At 41.0% G+C, this 21516-nt stretch overlaps 1 protein-coding gene across 1 annotated transcript; it reads left to right on the top strand.

Annotated features, from left to right (window-relative positions):
* Positions 1–27: 27 nt before the first annotated feature.
* DGKE (diacylglycerol kinase epsilon) lies at positions 28–20818 on the top strand. Its single transcript, XM_069952002.1, has 11 exons — positions 28–703; positions 1531–1690; positions 3863–3982; positions 4651–4794; positions 6266–6423; positions 8286–8334; positions 8461–8574; positions 13240–13311; positions 13663–13790; positions 15099–15210; positions 17209–20818. The coding sequence occupies exons 1-11, from the start codon at positions 291–293 to the stop codon at positions 17410–17412; spliced, it is 1674 nt and encodes a 557-aa protein (XP_069808103.1). The 5' UTR covers positions 28–290; the 3' UTR covers positions 17413–20818.
* The last annotated feature ends 698 nt before the right edge of the window (positions 20819–21516 follow it).

The raw sequence follows: 21516 nt of genomic DNA, 5'->3' as shown, positions 1-21516 counted from the left end.
CAGCCTCAGTCTCCTCTCTGCACACTCGTCCAGGACCTGTCTGCCCCTCCTCCTCCTCCTCCTCCTCTTATCAGCTGCTGTCTTTTCCTCCTGAGCTGTGTCGCTCTGTGGGAAAAACTGTCTCCGCAAGGCAAAGGGCTTCTCGGCTCGAACCACAGCTTCACACCATGCTCACACTACGAGGTCCGGTTACGGAGGTGTGACCTCATGCTTCAGCTCAGCGTCACCTTGGTTACACATCCTGTGGTCGCTCTGAGTTTCCGCTGTTTACAGATGTTGTGATTGCAGACATGGAAGAGGAGCGCGGCTTTAGCCTTGCACTGTGGACCGTGTGTGCAGTCACCATCCCCGTGCTCATCACCCTGTGGTGCAGCGTGCGCCGCTCTCGGCGGAGGGGCCTCGCTAGGGACGGGAAACACTGCTGGCAGGACACAGATCTGTTCGGGAGACCAACGTACTGCTCGGTGTGCGAGCTCCACATCCTGCGGGGGGCCTATTGCCTATGCTGCGGCTTGTGTGCGGACGAGCCGTGCGTGTGGAAAGCCAGCAAGTGCTTTCCGTGCAAAGAAGTGATGGGACGAAGGGAGGGGCAAGGGGGGATCGGCCAGAGCCATCACTGGGTCCGCGGCAATGTGCCCCTGTGCAGCCAGTGTATGGCGTGCGGACAGCAGTGCGGGAGCCAGCCCAAGCTGTGTGACTACAGGTGAGTATGGCCTCATGTACATAGAGGAGAAGAAGGGGTGAGAAGGCAATAAATAGGACAGTGACACCTGTGTAGGACTAGCACAGCTTGAGAAAGGCTCATATGGATTGAGCTGAAACGTTGCTTATTAGAGATGAGCGAACCAGGTTAGAGTTCGAGTCCATCCGAACCTGAACGTTCGGCATTTGATTAGCGGTGGCTGCTAAACTTGGATAAAGCTCTAAGGTTGTATGGAAAACATGGATACAGCCAATGACTATATCCATGTTTTCCACATAGCCTTAGGCCTTTATCCAACTTCAGCAGCCACCGCTAATCAAATGCCGAAAGTTCGGGTTCGGATCGACTCGAACATGCTAGAGGTTCGCTCATCTCTATTGCTTATGTATTTTGTGGGAGGAATAAAAATCACCGTTTGATCACAGCTGATAGGAGTGCTGTGGTTACTTTTTTTGATACATATATATAGGCAGAATTTTCCATCACACCATTTATATAAGGATGGACTAGGTTAAAAAAATGCTACAAAAAATGCCAAAAATTGGTGCATGTGGCCAGACGTTAGCTGACAGGTGAGGTGCAGCTGAGGGAAGCAATAATGCTTTCAGTTGGAAAAATTCTCTGCATAATCCACAGCAGAATTATAGAGCAATGTCAATTTTTTTTCTCCTAGAAAGGAGAAATCTGTGCCGTGTAGACTATGCCTCGGGTCCTAAATAAAGATAATGTAGCAGAATTTATGTAAAATTCAGCACAGAAAACATGCAGCCTGACTAAATTGTCATGAAATTCTATTTTTTTTTTTTATGAATTGTCTTATTAAATAGATGCATCTGGTGTCAACGGACCATTCATGATGACTGCATAGAGGCTCATCTAAAGACTGAGGTCTGTGATCTTGGAGAATTTAGAAATCTCATCATTCCTTCCAGTTATTTGTGGACTGTTAAACAGCTGAAGCGGAGCAAAAGTGTTGAGTATATGAAGGTGAAAAGAATTTTACACATTTCTCATGTACCATCTCCATTGTTAAATGCCACATTAACTGGTATAATAATGCACATTTGTCAGTGTATTACAAAAGATAATAAGAGATTATGCCACCCCACTCCCTACCTTCTTCTCCTGACTTGTACAGTTGTGAGTATGTAGTAATTTGGGTATCTGTAACTACATAAACACCCCTTTACAAAGTACACTACATACACACCCTTGTCTGCTTCACACACACCTGTACACTGTATACTACATACCTGTACATGGTATGTTTCATACACAAAACTATGCCCTTTATATTACATATACACAACTTATGTCGTATTATATGGGATAGGACGGCCAAGGCATCTATTTCTGCTACCTACAAGGAAAATCAGTACAAGGTTATGATGTCATGGTCCTACACTCCCGAGATACTCCATGCTATCAACCCTTTCATCCCTAACATATGCTGGAGGTGCCACGTTGGCGTGGGAACTCTTGCTCATATATACTGGACCTTCCCCCGGTGATCCCTTTGTGGATAATAGTGTAGTCCCTTATAAAAGATGTTGTAGCTCTAAGCATTCCTCTGGACCCAGTGTTTTTCCTCTTCAATGCCTTTTCTGTGAGGCTTGGGCGTCAGGTACTCAAGCTACTACTTCACATCCTTACAGCAGCTCGCTGTCTCATTGCAAAATGTTGGAAGAGATCTTTCCCTCTGACATATGATGAGCTTTGTAGATGGATTTTAGATGTCCATAACATGGACCGTCTCACAGCACTCTTAAATAACTAAATGTAACAGTTGGAAAATTTCTGGTCTACATGGGATGACTAATCCCCCTCCCTTTTCAGACCGTTTCCTTTTTGTTTCCTGTCTTGGTGGTTTTTTTTTTTTCTCTTTTCCTGGGTTTCCCTTAGGCTTTCATCTTTGCTATGTTCTGTTCATCATGAGGTTTTGTCAATGTCTTGTCAGACTGTATGTTTGTTTGGATGCCTTTATTATTGTATCTGAAAACCTTTAATAAATACACAGTACACTGTATACACTGTATACCACACTCACACACCTGTACACTGTATATTACATACACACACCTATCTGTGCTGTTAGTTTTATTTTATCATTATTGGGCTCACATCCCCTGTTTACATATGACGATGTGGACAGACAACTATAAATTTAAAAGCCTGCTCTAAAGACCCAATCAGCCGAGGATCAGTTGTCTTCCCCGTCTGATCGGTGTCACTTTTACCAATTACTGGCTGCAGAAGTGTTTCTAACAAAACTCATTGGAGATAATCGGCCCATGTAAAAGCCCTTTAAAGCAACTCTGTACCCACAATCTGACCTCCCCCAAACCACTTGTAGCAGATAGCTGCTTTTAATCTAAGACCTGTCCTGGGGTCTGCTTGGCAGCTGATGCAGTTATTGTCCTAAAAAACAACTTTTAAACTTGCAGCCCTGTGTGAAATTGTTGTGGCCTAGATAACCCATGTCCTAGGATTGTGACACCGCTCCGTCCCTCCTCCCCGCTTTCTTCACCATGCCCTAGAATGCCCTAGGAATACCCCTAGAAAAATTTCTCCTATTCATCACCTGTGTGAACACTGCACATAAGCTGGATCATTAAGGCACCTGTGCAGAGTTCAGACAAGTGATGAATAGGAAAAATCCTGCCATGGGGCATTCCTAGTGATGAGGAGGGATGGAGGGGCGGTGCAATCCTAGGGCACACACACTCTAGGTCATGCCAATATGACACAGGGCTGAAAGTTTAAAAGTTGTTTTTTTTAGGGGGGTGGGCAGATTGTGGGTACAGAGTCGCTTTAAGGCATTTGCTGTATATTTAATTCTCTGTTAGTTCTCTCTTGGATTAATTGCATTTGAGGCACAATTTGGTCAGTACAGCTGCTTTTTCCAGGCACAAAGGTAACATGGAGAGCTCCACATGTTCCCCTTCAACAAAACAGGCTAGGTACAGCTTTGTGTCTGCTTTGTAATGGTCTGCTTTTTAAACCTGAGGAGAAGGGACAAACCTACATCTTTTGAAATCTCAACAGCGTGTGAAACCACATATGGGTTTTGTGTAAATAAATAATAATAATTTTAAAATCAAGAATGCTGTTTCTTTGATAGTTTATGCTATTGTTTAACCATATATTGCTGTTTTCTAGGTTATATCTTCCATGGGAAGCAGCTGGACCCCTCTAATTGTTCTGGCCAACACACGCAGTGGAAATAATATGGGTGAGGTTCTAGTGAGTGAATTTAAAGGTCTTCTGAATCCTTTACAGGTGGGTATATTAGTGTTGGGGTATCTGAGTAGAAAGCTGCATCAAGTTTATGAAGCAGAATTTGGCAAAATGGCAAATGGCCTAATGCAATATAAAACTGCTAAATATTAGAGCCTTTGCTCCTTCTTTCGGGACTGTGTACACATTAGAAAACTGAGATACCTTGTGATCTTGCTCGGTCACTCTCCTTTTTTGTTGAGGTAGAATAGAGGATACAGTTTCATATGGCTCACATTCCATCTTCTTTGCTTCATATAGCAGATGCACAGCTTCTCTCCCACTGAAAACCATGGAAATTACAAAAAGGCATGTTATTTATTATAATAGTCTATGAGTAAGTAAAAAAAATACCAAGGCTTATAAAAGCACATAAAAGATATCAAAAGAAATTGAGGGGAGAATAACGAAAAAAATTAAGTTTTTAGACAGTATAAACTAGATGGTCTAAGAATGCGCCAGGTTTTAATAATAAGTTATGATGTTTCTAAAATCTTTAAACTGTCAAGTCTGAGTTTTCATTATTTGTTAGTTGGCTTAGTTTTATGCCAAAAAGTGGTATTTTTTGTGCTTGAAAAATGAGACCCATTTACTGAAGTCCCACCAACTTTCAGCTAAGCCATGCCCCTTGTTGAGTAAGGCACAATAGTCTCTTAAACATTTTTTTGTAGGTGTTTGACTTGAGCAAGACGTCTCCATTCAAAGCACTTCAACTGTGCACACTCCTACCAGCTAACTCTGCCAAAGTGCTTGTGTGTGGAGGGGATGGCACTGTGGGATGGGTCCTTGATGCTGTGGATGAAATGAAGATAAAGGTAAAACTATTTTTATTTTAAATGCATCTCAGAATTGGCAATGGTATTAATTAGGGATGATCCGAACCCGCCGAGGTTCGGGTACGGATGAACCCGAACGCTCGGCATCGGATTCCCGCTGTCTGCCCGCTCCATGCAGCGGGCGGATACAGCGGGAGGACCGCCTGGAAAAATGCGATACAGCCTATGGCTATGGCTGTATCCCATTTTTCCAGGCGGTCCTCCCGCTGGATTCGCCCGCTGCACGGAGCGGGCAGACAGCGGCAATCATTACCAAGGGTTCGGGTTAGTTCGAACCCAAACCGAACTCGGTTCCGACCATCCCTAGTATTAATCATTTGTCCAGCCCTGGATTTGGCATCCGTATCAAAGTTTGGATTTCTGCAAATTTCAAATAAATTAAAATTTTAAAGCGAATATACCACTTCTTACATCAGACCGGTCTATTAGCAAGCATCGGCGGGGCATGAAGCCAGTGTAACAATCTCCCCTCTGTGACGCAGCTCCATTGATTCCAGGGGGAGGGGAGGGGGTTTTGTCTTATTAAAGGCCGGCTGTTGCTTGGTATTAAACCGGCACCGTGCACAGGACATTCGCTTTTAATTGATCTATCAATGTATTTTTTTCATGTGTCTGCAGCCTGATAGTGATGTAGGTGTCCATGCTGTTCACATTTTACTTTCCTGCCACTTACCATCACCCCCTCCCTGCTAATATGTAGTGTGATTGGTAACTATTTGTTGATCCTTGGTTAAAAGGAAACTTAGAGCAGGTTACAAAAATCTAACCACCTTTATGTTTTCCTGTAATTCTGTGTTTTTTAAATATGTTATTTAGTTGATTTAGTGCACAGGGGGCGGTACTACAGCCCTTGGTACACAGATCTACTCGGTCCTCTTTATGAATATTCAGGTGGTGCTCTGCAGTAATGTGTCTGGCCGCTCATCAATGCAGAGAGCTCAATGGGTAGATCAATGCATAAAAATGCTGTAACCCCACCCCCATTGCACCTAATTAAAATATTAATAAAATGGAGGATTGCAGGAAAACAGTACTGTAAGATTGCCTTCTTCCTCAGCATCCCATGCCTTATGCGAACGTTACTGTCAACTTGCTGTTAATCTTGTGAACACTATACAAAACACTTGTTTCAGATTGTCTTCCAATCCTGCTCCCTATTTGTGTAGGGAATGTATGAGGTACACGGGGAGCTGCTAAGTACAATTACTAATACTGTACACTAAACAATATTACTGTAAAGTGGTCAACCCCATTCACACTAAGTATTTAAGAATTAGTTTTTATTACCTGCCCTAATCTTTTTATCTACAGTGAACACATGAAATTTGCCTCACACTTAACAATCAGAGCCAGTGAAAATGACATAGTATTAGGTACCAAAGTCCTATAACTGATGCACATAGGTTTGAAATGTTCCTATTAAAACTAACTTTTAATTATGCTTCCATAGGGACAAGAAAATTATATCCCGCAAGTAGCAGTGCTACCACTTGGAACAGGCAATGATCTAGCTAATACACTAGGATGGGGTGCAGGGTACGCAGGTGATGTTCCTGTGGAACAAATACTTCGAAATGTAATGGATGCTGACAGCGTTAAGCTTGACAGGTGAGAAGGGGAACATTACATTGGTTAGTTTGATCTAGTCTGTCTGAGACTGCATAAGGGGATGTAAAGTGTTTTTTTTTTTTTTTCGTTAGTTTTTTTGATAACTACATATAGAAGTGAGCGAATCGCTAATGTAAACAAAGCAATTCGGGTCAATTTATTTGAGCTCTGCTCATCAAGGCCTGCATCACCTCTCTCCTCGCCTTTCTTCTCTTCCAGCAGACCCATGGGCTGGCTCTTCATCTTTGGCGTGCTAAAGGTCCAGCCCATGGGCATGCCAAAAAAGAAAAAAGGTGGGGAAAGAGGCGCTACAGGCCTAGGGTATGGATGCTCTAGGCCAACAAAACACAACAATCACTGAACTTAGGGAGAACACTGAAAAATTCCAATGGAGTACTCATTTACGAGTTTCCATTGATTGTCACATACAAAATTTGAATATGCAAAAAAGGGGTCCGTGGAGCCTCAGTTACGAGTCTCAAAACACGGGAATAGCCAGATATCCCTCTCTCCAGAGAAGGAAGCCCATTGCCAAGGGGTGCCTCCTAGTGGGGAGAGCACCAAACCACCCTGATACGTAGTCCCTCAGGTCCTCACTCTGTTGCGAGCTTTGGGACCTAAATAGGGAAACACCAGGGTGGCCCCTGTAAGTCAAAGTCTAACTCTATGGCGAGTATAACGACATAAGACAAGGGTTACCAAGGCTAGGCATCCATCCACAGAATGGATGCTCTAGACCCTGCCTCATTGACACCCACCTTGCTCTGTGCTGCCTGGCTTTAGACCAAATACCCGCCCCAGCAGACTGGACATGTCTTAATGCAGTCATCAAAATGGTACCTGTGTGTGCGTGTGTGTGTGTGTGTGTGTGGGGGGGGGGGCGCATCTCCAAGGGTACACGTTCCCCTTAATCTATAGGGCAATTAAGGCTATTAAGACAAACACAATAGCAACATCTGGAGAGTCTGTTTCATGATAAATTGATATAGAGTCTGTCAAGCCCACCAAAATGAAGTTAACACATGTCAATGCCAGGTGCAAAAGAAATGAACATAGACCAATATAGCATAACTAGAAATTTTTGGACACAAGTCACAAGAGTTCAAATGTTATTTTCTCTAAAATTTTTACCAAATACACTGAAAAGCAAAAGGGTAACAATGTTTTGAACATTTGACTTTCAGGCTTCATATCTCACCATTTACTGCAGCTTTGAATGTAAGACTACAGTCATTTCATAGATAATCATTTTGTCTATCTCAATTGTTTTTTATTATTTTGTTAGTATTTTGTAAATCCACCTTTTGTTTTCAATACTGCCTGACCAAAATCTGATCCCAGGTCTCTTCTACACTTTCCCCATGATGGTGCACTTTTCAATTTTCATACTTTTTTTGCAAACTTGAGCAGAAGTTTCTTTTGATGGTATCGAAGTTGTCCCACCACCTAGAGAAAACTAGTTACAATGCAGTTACATGACAAGAATCTGCATATGTCAGATTTATGCATGAGATAGCAAAGATTATTGTCTATTAAATGCTTCTTGTCTCCTGTTTGGAACATTAACATTGGTAGGACGGTTTACACTATTTGTAAATGGTAACCAAGAGTGTCATTATTCTTATGGAGATTTTTTTTAGCAGTTGAGGGGGCTGTTTCTAGTGATTTTCATATCTGTATGGGGTCTGCATCTTACCATTGTGGTAAGTTGTTGCATTTCTCTGTGTTTTTGCTTGTCTCCTGTTCAAAGCTGTAGTGAATTGTGTTATATGGAGACCGAGAGTCAAACATTGTTACCCTTTTACTTGTCAATGTAAATAGACATCTCTATCTCTTACGAAGGCATCATTTCTTTTTTCCAGGTGGAAAGTGCAGGTTACTAACAAGGGTTACAGTCTGAGGAAACCGAAGGTAAAAAAAATTCCTTCACTGAGAATTAGTTTGTGGGTAATATAGTCATAAACTGAGCATTAGCCTTATGTTTTCTAGTTGCTGTTAGAAGGTTGATATAACAATATGTGTGTTTCCCTTTTTTAGGTTTTGTCAATGAATAATTACTTTTCAATAGGCCCTGATGCTTTAATGGCATTGAACTTCCACACCCATCGAGAGAAGACACCTTCACTATTTTCTAGCAGGCTAGTTAATAAAGTAAGTAGTTTCCAGGCGTGCTATGTACAGCATGTAAAATGAAAATGCTGAAGGTTATCTGATTGTGTTAAAGCAAATGTATCAGGTGCATCACTTTGTGTTTTTACCTTAACGGATCGCCACCGGTGCAGTGATGCCAGTGGCGAGGTCCTTTTCAGAAGCACAGACCTGCCCCGCAGCACAAAAACCCTTCCCCTCTGTGACGTAGCTCCAATCATTCTAATGGAGCTGCGTTACAGAGGGGATGGTTGATTGTCACACTGGGGGCCGAGGGGTCTGCCCCAGTGCTACAGGAAAGACCAGCACAACGCATGTGACCCGGGCAGTGGTTCAAAAAAAGGAGTCAACCACCTGCATCCCTACACAGATCCATTAAGGTAAAAAATGTACCTTATGTATATTAGTTTTAAATAGCTATATGCCATAACTTGGGCCTAAAAGATAATATCACTATACAAATTGCTGGGCCCAGCTTACTAACTCCCCAAAGTGCTCTATAAAAATCTAAAATATTTTTCAAGGGGTACTCTGGCTAAATTTCTTTCCTTTAGGACATGCAGCAGCTGATAAGTACTGGAAGACATTACATTTTTTAAAAGAATAATATTTATGATCATTTACATATTTGTATTACTTTCTGACACCAGTTGATTTGAATTTTTTTTCTTTCACTGAAGTACCCCTTTTAGGTTTTTAGTGATCATTGGACAGTGTCAAAAATTGGAAAATGTCATATATTCTGGACCTCAACAACAGTTTAGCAGTGCGTCTGCTACAAAGAACTTCACGCTGCGTTCAGTAGTGTGTCAGTTTTTTGCATCAGTGGCGGCAAAGACCTTGATGCTATCTGTAGCATCTGTCACCATAAAGGGGGTGGGGTTTGGGTTCAAAATGGGGGTGGAGGAGGAGTTATATGAGCAGAGGGTTCCAAACACTGCGTGATCATCTCTGGTCAAGGACACACAAAACAGCTAGCAGAGGTACCAGATCAGAATCCACAGAAAAGTATGGTCATGATAAACAAAGGATGTGGGAGCTGGATGACAAGGATAGTTGTGGTACAAAAGACTGGGTCAGAAGAAACAAAAATTAAAGAAAAAAAAACAATCAGCCACACATAGAATTTCCCCCCCCCCCCCAGCAGAAGCTGAAATTACAGATCTACTCATACTTGGAGTTGCCCTTGCCCCTAAATATTTTTGACAGATATATTTTGGCAGCCTATGACAGAGTTCGCTCTGACCCAGCTGTCCTAGCCAGCCAGCCAGTTGTGTGGCATCTAAGAAGGTTATTCAGAGCGGCAGGGGCCATTAGAAAACCCAGGAGGGCAAGACTGTCTTGCCCCAGTGTGAAGAGGCTGACTTTTATCGAATTCAAATAGGATTTCACCAACCCTATGCCTGATGTTAAGGACTGAAACATCAGCCAGTAATTAGCTACTGGGCATTTGCCTGTGTCTTTTCAAGAAAAGTCCCCATAAAAATATTTTCCCACCATAAGTATTTAAATTAAAAAAAATATCAAGTAATGTTCTCCCTTTACACCCCCAATAATACGATAATCCTCTGGAAAATACACCCAGTCAATTTGCATTCTTTGCATTCTGAAGAACCCCATCTTCAGATTTACTGTCCATGGGGTAGACCAGTGTTTCTCAACTCTCAAGCCCTCAAGACCCACCAAGACATCCTTAGTATTTCACAGGTGATATAATTATGCATCAGGAATTATCAGGTGTTCTTTGTATGAGATCTCCTCAAAATATGACGTGTTTGTGGGTCTTGAGGACTGGAGTTAAAAAAACACTGGGGTAAACCAATGAAACCATTTTCAACACAGGCGTATATTATCCACAGCAGCTCAGTGCCTCCACAATATGCACCATGCAACTGATACCCCAAAAACAGTAATATTCAAGCACAATTTTTTATTCACTGGCACTTGTGATAAGGAATAGTAGCATTCATGTTCCATTTTTACAGACATGCCTGGTGACTGGCTGCTAAAGGTTCTTGGAGTTTTTACAATATGTATATATACCATGATAGATGTCGCACAATGGTTGACGAATGGGTACTTCTTGTGTGAGTTTGTAACTGCTCTCATGGTTTCTTGAGTGATATAAGGCTATAGAAATGGGGTATTTATCACTGAGTATGATGTCCTCTAACTGTGATATAGCAACCTTCTAAAGCTACTACCAGCAGCAATTTGTTTCTGACAGGCAGGTTACCTTGCGTGATTTAGTGTGGATTCACACGTGAATGGTTGAGGGAGCTAAATGAAGAGGAAGCCAAATAAGTTATTTATACCTGGCATTGTGCATTTACAGGTTCCTCAATAGATGGGACAGGCCACGGATGTAATGGGGAGTCCACTGGGAATGGAAGGGGTTGAATACTTAATTGTACATAGTTTTGAAGGGGATTGATTTTTTTGTAATATTTTGTAATATTTTTGTCACCCACTGAGTGATAATGGACACTAGCTTTAGAACACCCAGTGACTAATAGGCTGTTTTCACCCAGTGACTTGAAAGAATGGACACTGTCTTTACAGCACCCAGTGACTTGGTATAATGTACACTGACTTCACAGCTTATACAGACAACCACCCACCACCACCTCCTCTACTCTCCTCTCTGTCCCTATCTCTCTCTTTTTCTCTCCCTGCTCTGCTCTAAATGCCTGCTGTGATCCTCCTCTCCAGTACACAAACACCTAATGAAGCAAATTGACAGCATGATTCACAGCAAATCTTGAAAGTCCCATATACCTTAGATTAGCATCTGAACCCACCATGAGCAGTGGGTACGGCCGACTAGAGTCTAAAGTGTATAGTGACCTTTAAAAGCAGCTGATTGACATGCATGCTGTGCTGTGTCTATTATCGACAAGTGATTGAATTGTAAAGATCATAGATGACATTATAGATGGAAAAGTTGTAAAATGTTTCTTCGCTTTTTTTTATTTTTTTTTTTATGACAAGAAACTTGCTTTTTAATAAGGATGTGTAGACTTTTTGTATCCTATTGAAATCAAGGGGACATGGCTTGTAAGTGTATTATATGTAGTAGAGAATACTGTAAAAAAAAGCCGTGGCGCTAAGCATGTAATGTAATGTATGCTTCGGGCTGGGGCAGTCAGGGGTTAAAGGGGCCCCATATCTGCAGTGGAATGAATTTTCCACTGCAGGAACGTGACCCTTTAGATAAACCAGGATCCACAGGAAACTGGCAGCGTGAAATCTGCTGTGGATCCTGTACGTGTGAAGGCCCTTAACTCCAGGTAGAGGTTGAAAAAATTAAACTTCTGCAGAAGCATAACGCATTACTTACCTGTCTATCCCAGTTTTTAAACTACCAAAAATCCATTTGTTTGGGGGGTGTTGCTCTGTTTTGTGTTTCTGTTTTTCCTGGTTTGGCATTTCCCAGAATGCAATGCTTTCCCTCATGTGATCATCACAGCCCCCACCCATTACAAACAGTAAAATTAGTGCAGCAGCTGCTTCTGTTCGGTTACAGATGGTGAATCAGTCAGGGGATTGGTTATCCAGCCAAGCCTCCTGTGAGATCACGCCCCTGCCCCATTTGCATCATCAGCAAACACACAATGTAAGACAGAAGCATGTAATGCTGCGTTTACATGGAACGATTATTGTGCGAATTTGCACGATAACTATTGAATTTGAACGATAATCGTACATGTAAACGCAGCGAACGATCAAGCGATGAGCGAGAAATCGTTCATTTTGATCTTACAAAATGTTCTAAAATCGTCGTTCGTCGTTGGCAAAAAATTTGCAGATCGTTCTGTGTAAACAGTCGTTCATCGATTTTACTTATGTGCAAGATAGGCTTAAGCGATTGCGAAACGTTTTTTTCGTACGTTATATCGTTCCGTCTGAACGCTGATCATTATAAAAAAAAATCGTTACTTCGAAATCGTTAATCGTACGATCGGGCGAATTATCGTTCCGTGTAAACGCAGCATTAGATTTGTCTCCTAAGGTAGGAGAGCAGAAAGAGCAGGAGACAATGTGAATTGGCACAGGGGCCATTTTTTTCACTTCCTGGATTTCTATCAGTGTGGCAGAACTGTACAGATACAGTAATACATTATATAGACACATCTATGTAACTTTTAATGTACTTTTAATAGTTTTATGTTCAAACTGTTCAAACTGAGGGATCAGTGAGGAATTTGAAGCAGAATCCACGCTTAATTTCTTGTGGATTCTGATTGAAATCCTGCCTGTAAAATATGTACGGAGCAATGTTTCATTGTGTTCAATGGGATTTCCACTCTGTTGTTCACACAGCGGAATTTTCATCCAGTTCATCCGCAATTGGGCGGATTCTGCCAGAGAAATCTTTTAGAAGTCAAGGGGCTTGAATTCCGCACCTTTTGCACCAGAGTGCGGAATAGGCGAGGAATTTCAAGCAGAAAACTTATCTTCTTTAATTCATCGCCTTTTCCTCAGTGTGAACATACACCTTAAGTTTTAAAGCCCAGCTCACTTGCCTTGAAAAGTAGAACTGGGGTCATATGTTAATAGAGTATTTATGAGAGTAGTAACTTCAAACGAGTTTTTCATACTCTCAGATAAATTTGTGTAGCTTGCATTTTAGAGTAAAATTGTATTCAATGTTTAATTGTGTTTCAGGCTGTGTATTTATTTTATGGGACCAAGGATTGCTTAGTCCAAGAATGCAAAGATCTTGACAAGAAAGTTGAGGTAAGATTAAAATAAATGGTCTAGCATGGAAAACCTCTCCTACCCCTTAGTGCTGGGGCATGTTGAAAGAGAAATTACAAATGCCACTAGGAGTGACCTTTTAACGTAAAGGAGATTTTCCACATCTAAAAATTGCGTATTACTGGCGTGAAATGGGAAAAAAGAGTTACCCTGTCCTTTCCTGATGTCACTGCATGGATGCTGCATTTGATCAGCAGAATTTTACATTATTTGTCAAATTCGAAAATGTTTTTGTTTAACTAAAGATTCAACAATTGTATGCATAATTTGTAGAAAACACAAAAGTTTTTAGATTTATATATTTATTTTTTATCATTTTGATAACTACAGCTTGAATTGGATGGGGAGAAGATATCCTTGCCAAATCTTGAAGGAATTGTGGTCTTGAACATTGGTTACTGGGGTGGTGGCTGCCGTCTGTGGGAAGGAATGGGGGATGAGCCGTATCCTTTATCTAGGTATGTGTGAGCACCACAACTGTTACTGTGTAATAGTGTCTATTAAATAATCAGGAGTCGCTAATTTTAATCTTTCTTTAACAAGTTCTCTACTGTCAGTAAATGTACATACAGTATTTTCCTGCGTATAAGACTACTTTTTAACCCAGGAAAATCTTCTCAAAAGTCATGGGTCGTCTTATACGCCGGGTGTCGTCTTATAGGGCAGGAGCTGAAAAACTGAATTCGACTCTAGAATCTGCGGTCACCGCATATGGTGGGGAACGCTAAAAACAGCTGCATCCCCACTGTATGTAGCGACCGTATGAAGGGCAGAGAAAGTCGTCCAGGGTATGGAAAAAAAAAAAAGATACGGTAGAGTGGCACTGTGGCCAGAAAAACACATCTCTACCACATGCCTGGTCACCCTTGTATCCTACCGGTATTACTGTACCTGCTTCTCTGCCTCTCAGATCTCGCTGTTGTCTGATGTTTTGTATTAATTTTTATTTGGTGTGAGTTGGAAGAGGGGTAGTCTTATACGGCTAATATATCCCAAACTCTGCATTTTAACTGGAAAAGTTGAGGGTCGTCTTATATGCCCAGTCGTCTTATACGCCGGAAAATATGGTAATAATATTTTGTGATGGATAATTTTGATATCTGCAGCCTGTACCATCTGTTTATCAGACAATACATCACTTTTTTAACCAATGTGGTGGTATAAACCTTTTTAACTGGGTTAAAAAAAAAGGAAAAAGAAGTATTACTCACTGATTCCCTAACGCTGCCTGTGTCCTTGCTGTTCTCTTCTTCCTGGCCATAGCTCATAGGAATGCCTGCCTGCTGAGCCACAGTAGTGCCCCAACCAAACCAGTGATGTACTGAGGGGTATTTCCAGCCATTCAGTTATAAAAAGAAATAAATAAAAATATCTATTTATATGTGTATGTGTGTGTGGATATAGATAGGTAGATAGATAGGTAGATAGATAGATGTGTGTGTGTAATATATATAAATTAAAAATTAGGAGAAAAAAAAACATAATTGTTTGAATGTTTTACCTAAAGATATGTAAACAAAAGCTGTATCTAAAACTTGAAAAATTACCCTTTATTACTGACGCCAGAGTGGTCTGAATATATTCAAGCCTTTACAGCCAAATAAACATCATTACCAAAGGGCAAAAATGCTACAATTTTGTACACAAGTCTGGCTGTTTTTGTTGTCTTACTATAAAAGAATGATAGTGAATGTTACTGACACTGCTAGCTTTTTATTGCTGTTATTAGTGTTGAACATTAACATTTTTAATATCTTTCCCTAAAGGCATGATGATGGGTTATTGGAAGTAGTAGGAGTTTTTGGATCTTTCCATTGTGCTCAAATTCAGGTTAAGTTGGCAAATCCTGTCCGTCTTGGCCAAGCTCACACTGTGCGGGTAAGAACATATTTGCTTTTATTATTATGCTTTTTTTTAATCTAGTTTAAAAAAAATGAGGTAATAGAGTAGGGGGAAATATAGAGTACAGGTAAAGCTGAATAGGTACTGGTAGTGGGGGACAGACAGGACAATCTGTCACGAAGACCAAGATCGTCGAATAGTTTGATGATTCCCTAACATTCGAGTTCATCGAGTTCATCAGCAGATCAGGTTGACATATTACTGGGAGGGGCTGGCGATGACCCAGTGGTCATGGTAGGTAGAGACTTAGGCAGGAAACTTAAGACTAGGACCTCCAAGGTGACATTTTCCAAAATATTACCTGTACCATGAGCCACACCAGAGAGGCAGCAGGAGGTTAGGGAGGTAAACAAGTGGCTCAAGAGCTAGTGTGTAATAGAGGGGTTTGGGTTCATGGAGAAGTAGACCGACTTCTGTCGGTTACAGGCTCTACGGTATGGATGGCCTGCACCTGAATGGGAAGGGTGCAGCTGTGCTGGGGGAGAAGATGTCTAAGAGGTTGGAGGAGCATTTACACAAGGGTCTGGTAGGGCAAATACAATAAAGAAGGTGAAGACAGAGTAGAATGAGAGCTGAGGCTAAGTTATGGAACTGGGGGTGCAGCGTCGGGAGGCATTACAACAGTTACTAGTCATAAGAGGAAAGGAAATATGGGTATATTAAGTGTATGTATATGAATGCTAGAAGCCTCAGTAATAAAGCTGAGGACTTACAACTGATAATGATTAAAGAGGAATATAATAAAGGGGGAATAAGCGAGACATGGTGGGAAGATAGCTATGACTGGGTGGTTAATCTGCAGGGTTATAGCCTGATCAGATATGACTGTAAAAATAACAAAAGGGGAGGGATCTGCCTATATGTTAAATCCTGCCTTAAAGGGGTAGTTCGGCGCTAAGAAATTATTCACAGAATAACACACATTACAAAGTTATACTGTACAACTTTGTAATGTATGTTATGTCTGTGAATCGCCCCCTTCCCATGTCCCACCACCCCCGCACGTGTACCTGGAAGTGTAGTGCATTATACATACCTGATACGTGTCGCGCATGTCCGCCATCTTGTGCCAAGACGTCATCTTCGGACGGACGGCCGAACTGCTCTGACCGTCCATAGTGCCGGCCGCCTTCTGCAGCGTCATCAGCTGCTCAGGCGCGATTGGCTGAGCATAACTGTGCTCAGCCAATCACGGCTGAGCACAGTTATGACGCGGCAGAGGGGGGCATCCCAAAGATGACGTCTTGGCACAAGATGGCGGACGGGCGTGACACAGATCAGGTATGTATAATGCACCACACTTCCGGGGACACGGGAAGGGGGCGATTCACAGACATAACATACATTACAAAGTTGTATAACTTTGTAATGTGTGTTATTCTGTGAATAATTGTTTACCGCCGCACTACCCCTTTAAGCCCATTCTGCGGGAGGATATATGTGATGATAATGTGGAGTCTCTTTGGGTGAAATTAAGGTGATATTTCTTTGTATAACACCTACTGATTCCACAGCACTTCACATAGTTTGTCAATTTTGGTCCCTGTCCCCATTAGGGCTCACAATGTAAATTGGTCAGGGGGATGTTGAAATCACCTTTGATTGTCAGATCCTTAGACGATAAAAAGTGAAAAATCCAGATAGAAAATTCATAGGTCTGGGGTTATGGTGAAAATTAAGCCCACCATAAAGTAGAGCAGCAGAGGAAGCAGGGTCAGATGGTTGTAACCAAGTTTCAGTAATATCCAGCTGGTTGAAGGATTTTAAAGTTTCCATATTTTAATTTGTAAGGAAATTCCATTGTGCATAATTAAAATTGATGGAGTCCTCTTTGGCAAATCTCTGAACATCGGTGCTGTGGCCTTTCTAGTATACAGGGAACTTCAGCGTTACTCCATTACTGCTTCACCTATACTTATAATACACATAATCATGCTGGCTGATTCTAAAGTACTATGCTATTTTTTTTGGCAGCTAATTTTGAAGAGTTCAAGGATGCCAATGCAAGTGGATGGTGAGCCATGGGCCCAAGGGCCATGTACAGTCACTATTACCCACAAGACACATGCACTTATGTTGTATCACGTAGGCGAACAAACTGATGATGATGACGAGGAACCTTCCAGTGACTCAGAGCAAGAACCACAAGATCCTGTGACTCATGATGTGGAAATGTAGGCATTGACTACTCCTTTACCAGATACAACATCCCTCCATAGAGCAACATCCTTTTTATTTATTTACTTTTATTTATTTTTTTTATCTGCAATATCTTGAGTTTACGGTATGTGAGCTAGTATTACCTAGTTTACCTGTGTCACAACTGAATGTCACTTATGTTTGCACTTACTGTTTAACTGTTGTGTTGTCATAGTCTTAGAAATCTTCTGCCGTGTGAAGACCAGTGTTCAGCGCCATTTCAGCTGGAGTTATTCCTGGTGTAAGGCAACACTGAATTGAAAAAGGCAGATGATACACTATTGTAATCTGTGTAGCAAATCACTGGTTTTATACTTTATGGCTAAATAAGCATATTTTTCAGCAGGATTTTATCAGAATATATCAGGCTTTGTTTACCTATCTTTTTATTGTTTACATCAAAATTATGTAAAAATTCCATATTTTTCATATGTTTACAGACATTGATAAAATTTGTCAATTCCAAGAGTAAAGCCATGTTTGGTAAGGCACTATCAGAATTATTTCTGCTAATAGATTAAATATCTCTTTATGCATCACAAGGTCCAAATAATAAGTATTAACTCTAATGTGTTAAAGGAGAAGTCCAGCAGAAATTTTGAATAAAGTATTGTATTGCACTCCAAAATTTTCCATCATTCTCTCCAGCAGCCACAGCCCGCACAGCTCTGGGAGTCGCTTCATGACATCACCATTTTATCCAGGGCGTGAAGACTTGATGCAGTAGTAAGTGTAGGGAAAAAAGCACTTTATAGGCTTTTCCTGGAAAGTTTATATTGGTGATTTGCATAACTTTTTTTTGTGTGGGGGGGGGGCATTACAACACTTTAATAAAAAATTTTGCCGGACTTCTCCTTTAAGTGCAAGGTTGGTTAGTTAGTTGTAAATAGCGCTACTTTTATTCTTCAGCGATAAGCCACTTAGTGTGCATGTGTATGGGGCGGTTAGGAGCAATAGCCGACACAGAAGTGTGTGAAGGTGTAAGGGCACCTTTTAGTCCAGTAACATTTATACAGGGCAGGGAAGAAATTAACATTTACAACTTCCTGTCCATAGTTTTTAGCTTGATAATGTCCTCATCACAAAGCCATGTATACTCTATAGCAATAGAGTGTAAATAAGATCAATGCAGTATCTATGTACTGCATTGATCTCTGAGCAATCATGGAATTGCTCATAAAAGACCCCTGGGGGACAACAAATATAACTTTTTTTTTTAATTATTTTATTTAGTATTTAAAAAATCCTATCGCATATCAAATCACCTCCTTTTCCCATTTTTTTTTAAAATAAAAGGTGACAAAGTCATATATACACAAGTGATGTTCCGACAAAAAGTATAGACCAAAAAATAAAAGCATTATAAGCATTACAGTACAGCAATTTTAAAACCTTTTTTAAATAAGTTTTAAGTTTTTAAAAGCAGTAAAAGTTATATAAATTGGCTATTGTTGTAATCATACCAACTTGAAGAACATGGATAACATGTCAGGTTTTTACCACGGATTAAAGTCAAAATTAGAGATGAGCAAATTTACAGTACAAACCGAATTGCTTTGTTAGCTCGGCAATCGGTTTATCAGCTGGCTGCTTTTGTCCCTAAAAAGCTGGATCCAGACCTGGGAGAAGTTTTCCAGGACTGGATCCAGCTTTTCCAGGCACATGGGGTGGAACAGCACGGAGTAGCATGGACTTCAAAAGAAGCCGGCTGATAAGCAGATTGCCGAACTAACAAAGCAATTCACTTTGTTTGATCATCTCTAATCTAAAAGCTGTGCAAATAAATTTCTTTTGTTTTGTAGCATCTTCTATGAAAAAATGGAAAAAAGTGCGACATTGCAAAGGACAATTGGTGTTGCACAAAATAAGTCTCCATTCGTGTCTCTAGTTGAATAAATGCAAGCGTTTGGGCCTTTTATACATGGCGAGGAAAAAGCTAAAGTGCAAAAATGAAAATTTGCTTTGTCCTTAAAGGGTTAAAACTATTAATTGTGGATTTGAAAGGAATAGTTTAAAACCCAGAAAATCATAATTATATATAAGGCATAGCATAAAATGAGTACAACCCCTTCAAAAAGTAAGATTGTAATCAATATCTTATCACACTGGACACAAGAACAATTTCCAAAATGTAGACAAGATTTTTGTTTTATGGAGCATTTGCTAAACCAATAACTCACCCCATGAAAGTAAGGTTAAAGTGATGTTCCCACTACGTAAGAGACGGCCTTTCCTTGACCCGGCCGCGTCACGGAACGGGCGGTCTCTGCAAAGATCATCCCGACCGGGACTTAAGTACAGGCTGGATGATCTTTCCGGCCACAGTGTTGTGGTGCGGGTGCATCAGCGCGCTCGCATCAGAACTCCTCACAGCACACAATGAAGCAAGCAGCCGGAGCGTCTGTTTTGTTTTACTTTTTCAAGATTATCAAATCTTATTTGCAATCCCACATTTGTGGGAGTATTTTCTAGTATGGTATCATTTATGCTGAGCAATATATAGATATATATGAAAATTATAGATATATACATACACACACACACACACACATTCCGTGTGTATATTTTATATCTGATTTTCCCCAGGCACTCAGGGTAGGACTACCCCTTGCATTAGAAAATATTAAGCATAGAATGCACTGAAATGTTACTATGGGAGTAACATACACAAGATTGAGGAGGAGAATGGAAAGGAAAAGAGAAGTCTGCATAGAGCTTCTGTGACAGGGTAACATAAGATCATCCCCATTGCTTACAAAATTGCTATGACTTCCTGTGCCCAATTTCACAAGGAAGAACAGCTTTTTAGCACAAGCAGTTCATCTGTTAAGTGAAGTAATTTGCGGGCAATGTGAAAATGAATGCTTTAAAGTGCTTATGTGTATGAATTGTTTGTTAGTTTGATTTGGGATGGGGGTGTGTAAATATCCACTGTACTTAAAGGGGACTTGTCCATTAAAAGTGCAGTCTAATCTGCAGGCAGCATGTTAGGGCAGGAGTAGCTGAGAATATCAGTCATTTATTTAAAGTGAATCTGTAGGCACTCCCGACCAATATTTTCCACCAATATGTAAATAAATTTGCTCCGCTTACTTTCATCTATATATTGGACTTTATTTTTATTATGACAGATTCCCTTCAAAGTGTTTAAGGAATTTATAGATCAGGGGTGTCCACGCTCGCGGCCCTCTGTTGCAAAACTACTATTCCCATCATGCCTGGACTGCAGTTTAACACCCCTGGTATATAGATCATCATGTTGTCAACAAAGATTTAAACAAAACCTCTGAACTTCTGTTTTAGGACTAATGTTTCTATAATTGTTTATTAACCAAATGATGGAAAAGTTTTATTTAAAAACATTCAAATGTGCTGCAAATAAAAAAGGAAATACAACATATTTTGTGATTATTTGTTTAAGTATAAAGTGTGGATAGATGGATACACACACACAGGTTACTTTTTTTTTATACTAGTTGTTCTGCTTTACTTATTTAAAGGGGTAGTGCGGCGCTAAACAATTATTCACAAAATAACACACATTACAGAGTTATACAACTTTGTAATGTATGTTATGTATGTGAATGGCCCCCTTACCCGTGTTCCCCCCCCACCCACACCAGAACCGGAAGTGTGATGCACTATACTCACCTGATTCTTGTGAACCCCTGTCCGCCATCTTGGGACAATGATGTCATCTTCGGGCGGCCGGCCGAACCGCTCATTCCGTCCCTCGTGCCGGCCCCCCTCTGCCGCGTCATCAACTGCTCAGCCGCGATTGGCTGAGCATAACCATGCTCAGCCAATCACGGCTGAGCACAGTTATGACGCAGCAGAGAGGGGCTGGCACGAGGGACGGATGGAGCGGTTCAGCCGCCCGCCCGAAGATGACATCATTGTCCCAAGATGGCGGACGGGGGTTGACACGAATCAGGTGAGTATAGTGCATCACACTTCCGGGTCTGGCGTGGGTGGGGGGAAACACGGGGAAGGGGGCAATTCACTAACATAAAATACATTACAAAGTTGTATAACTTTGTAATGTGTGTTATTTTGTGAATAATTGTTTAGCACCGCACTACC

This window comes from Dendropsophus ebraccatus, chromosome 14 (genome assembly GCF_027789765.1).
Source record: "Dendropsophus ebraccatus isolate aDenEbr1 chromosome 14, aDenEbr1.pat, whole genome shotgun sequence".
Lineage (NCBI taxonomy): Eukaryota > Metazoa > Chordata > Amphibia > Anura > Hylidae > Dendropsophus > Dendropsophus ebraccatus.
Note: the sequence above shows the minus strand (reverse complement) of the source record. Positions and strands in the feature narration are given on the sequence as shown.

What these genes read in the sequence shown, in the direction of transcription:
- DGKE (XM_069952002.1), top strand. Translation starts at nt 291, where the DNA reads ATGGAAGAGGAGCGCGGCTTTAGCCTTGCACTGTGGACCGTGTGTGCA. An exon ending in GTCTTCTGAATCCTTTACAG is followed by an intron (nt 3,983 to 4,650) that starts GTGGGTATATTA and finishes ATTTTTTTGTAG; the next exon opens with GTGTTTGACTTGAGCAAGAC. An exon ending in CTAGCAGGCTAGTTAATAAA is followed by an intron (nt 8,575 to 13,239) that starts GTAAGTAGTTTC and finishes ATTGTGTTTCAG; the next exon opens with GCTGTGTATTTATTTTATGG.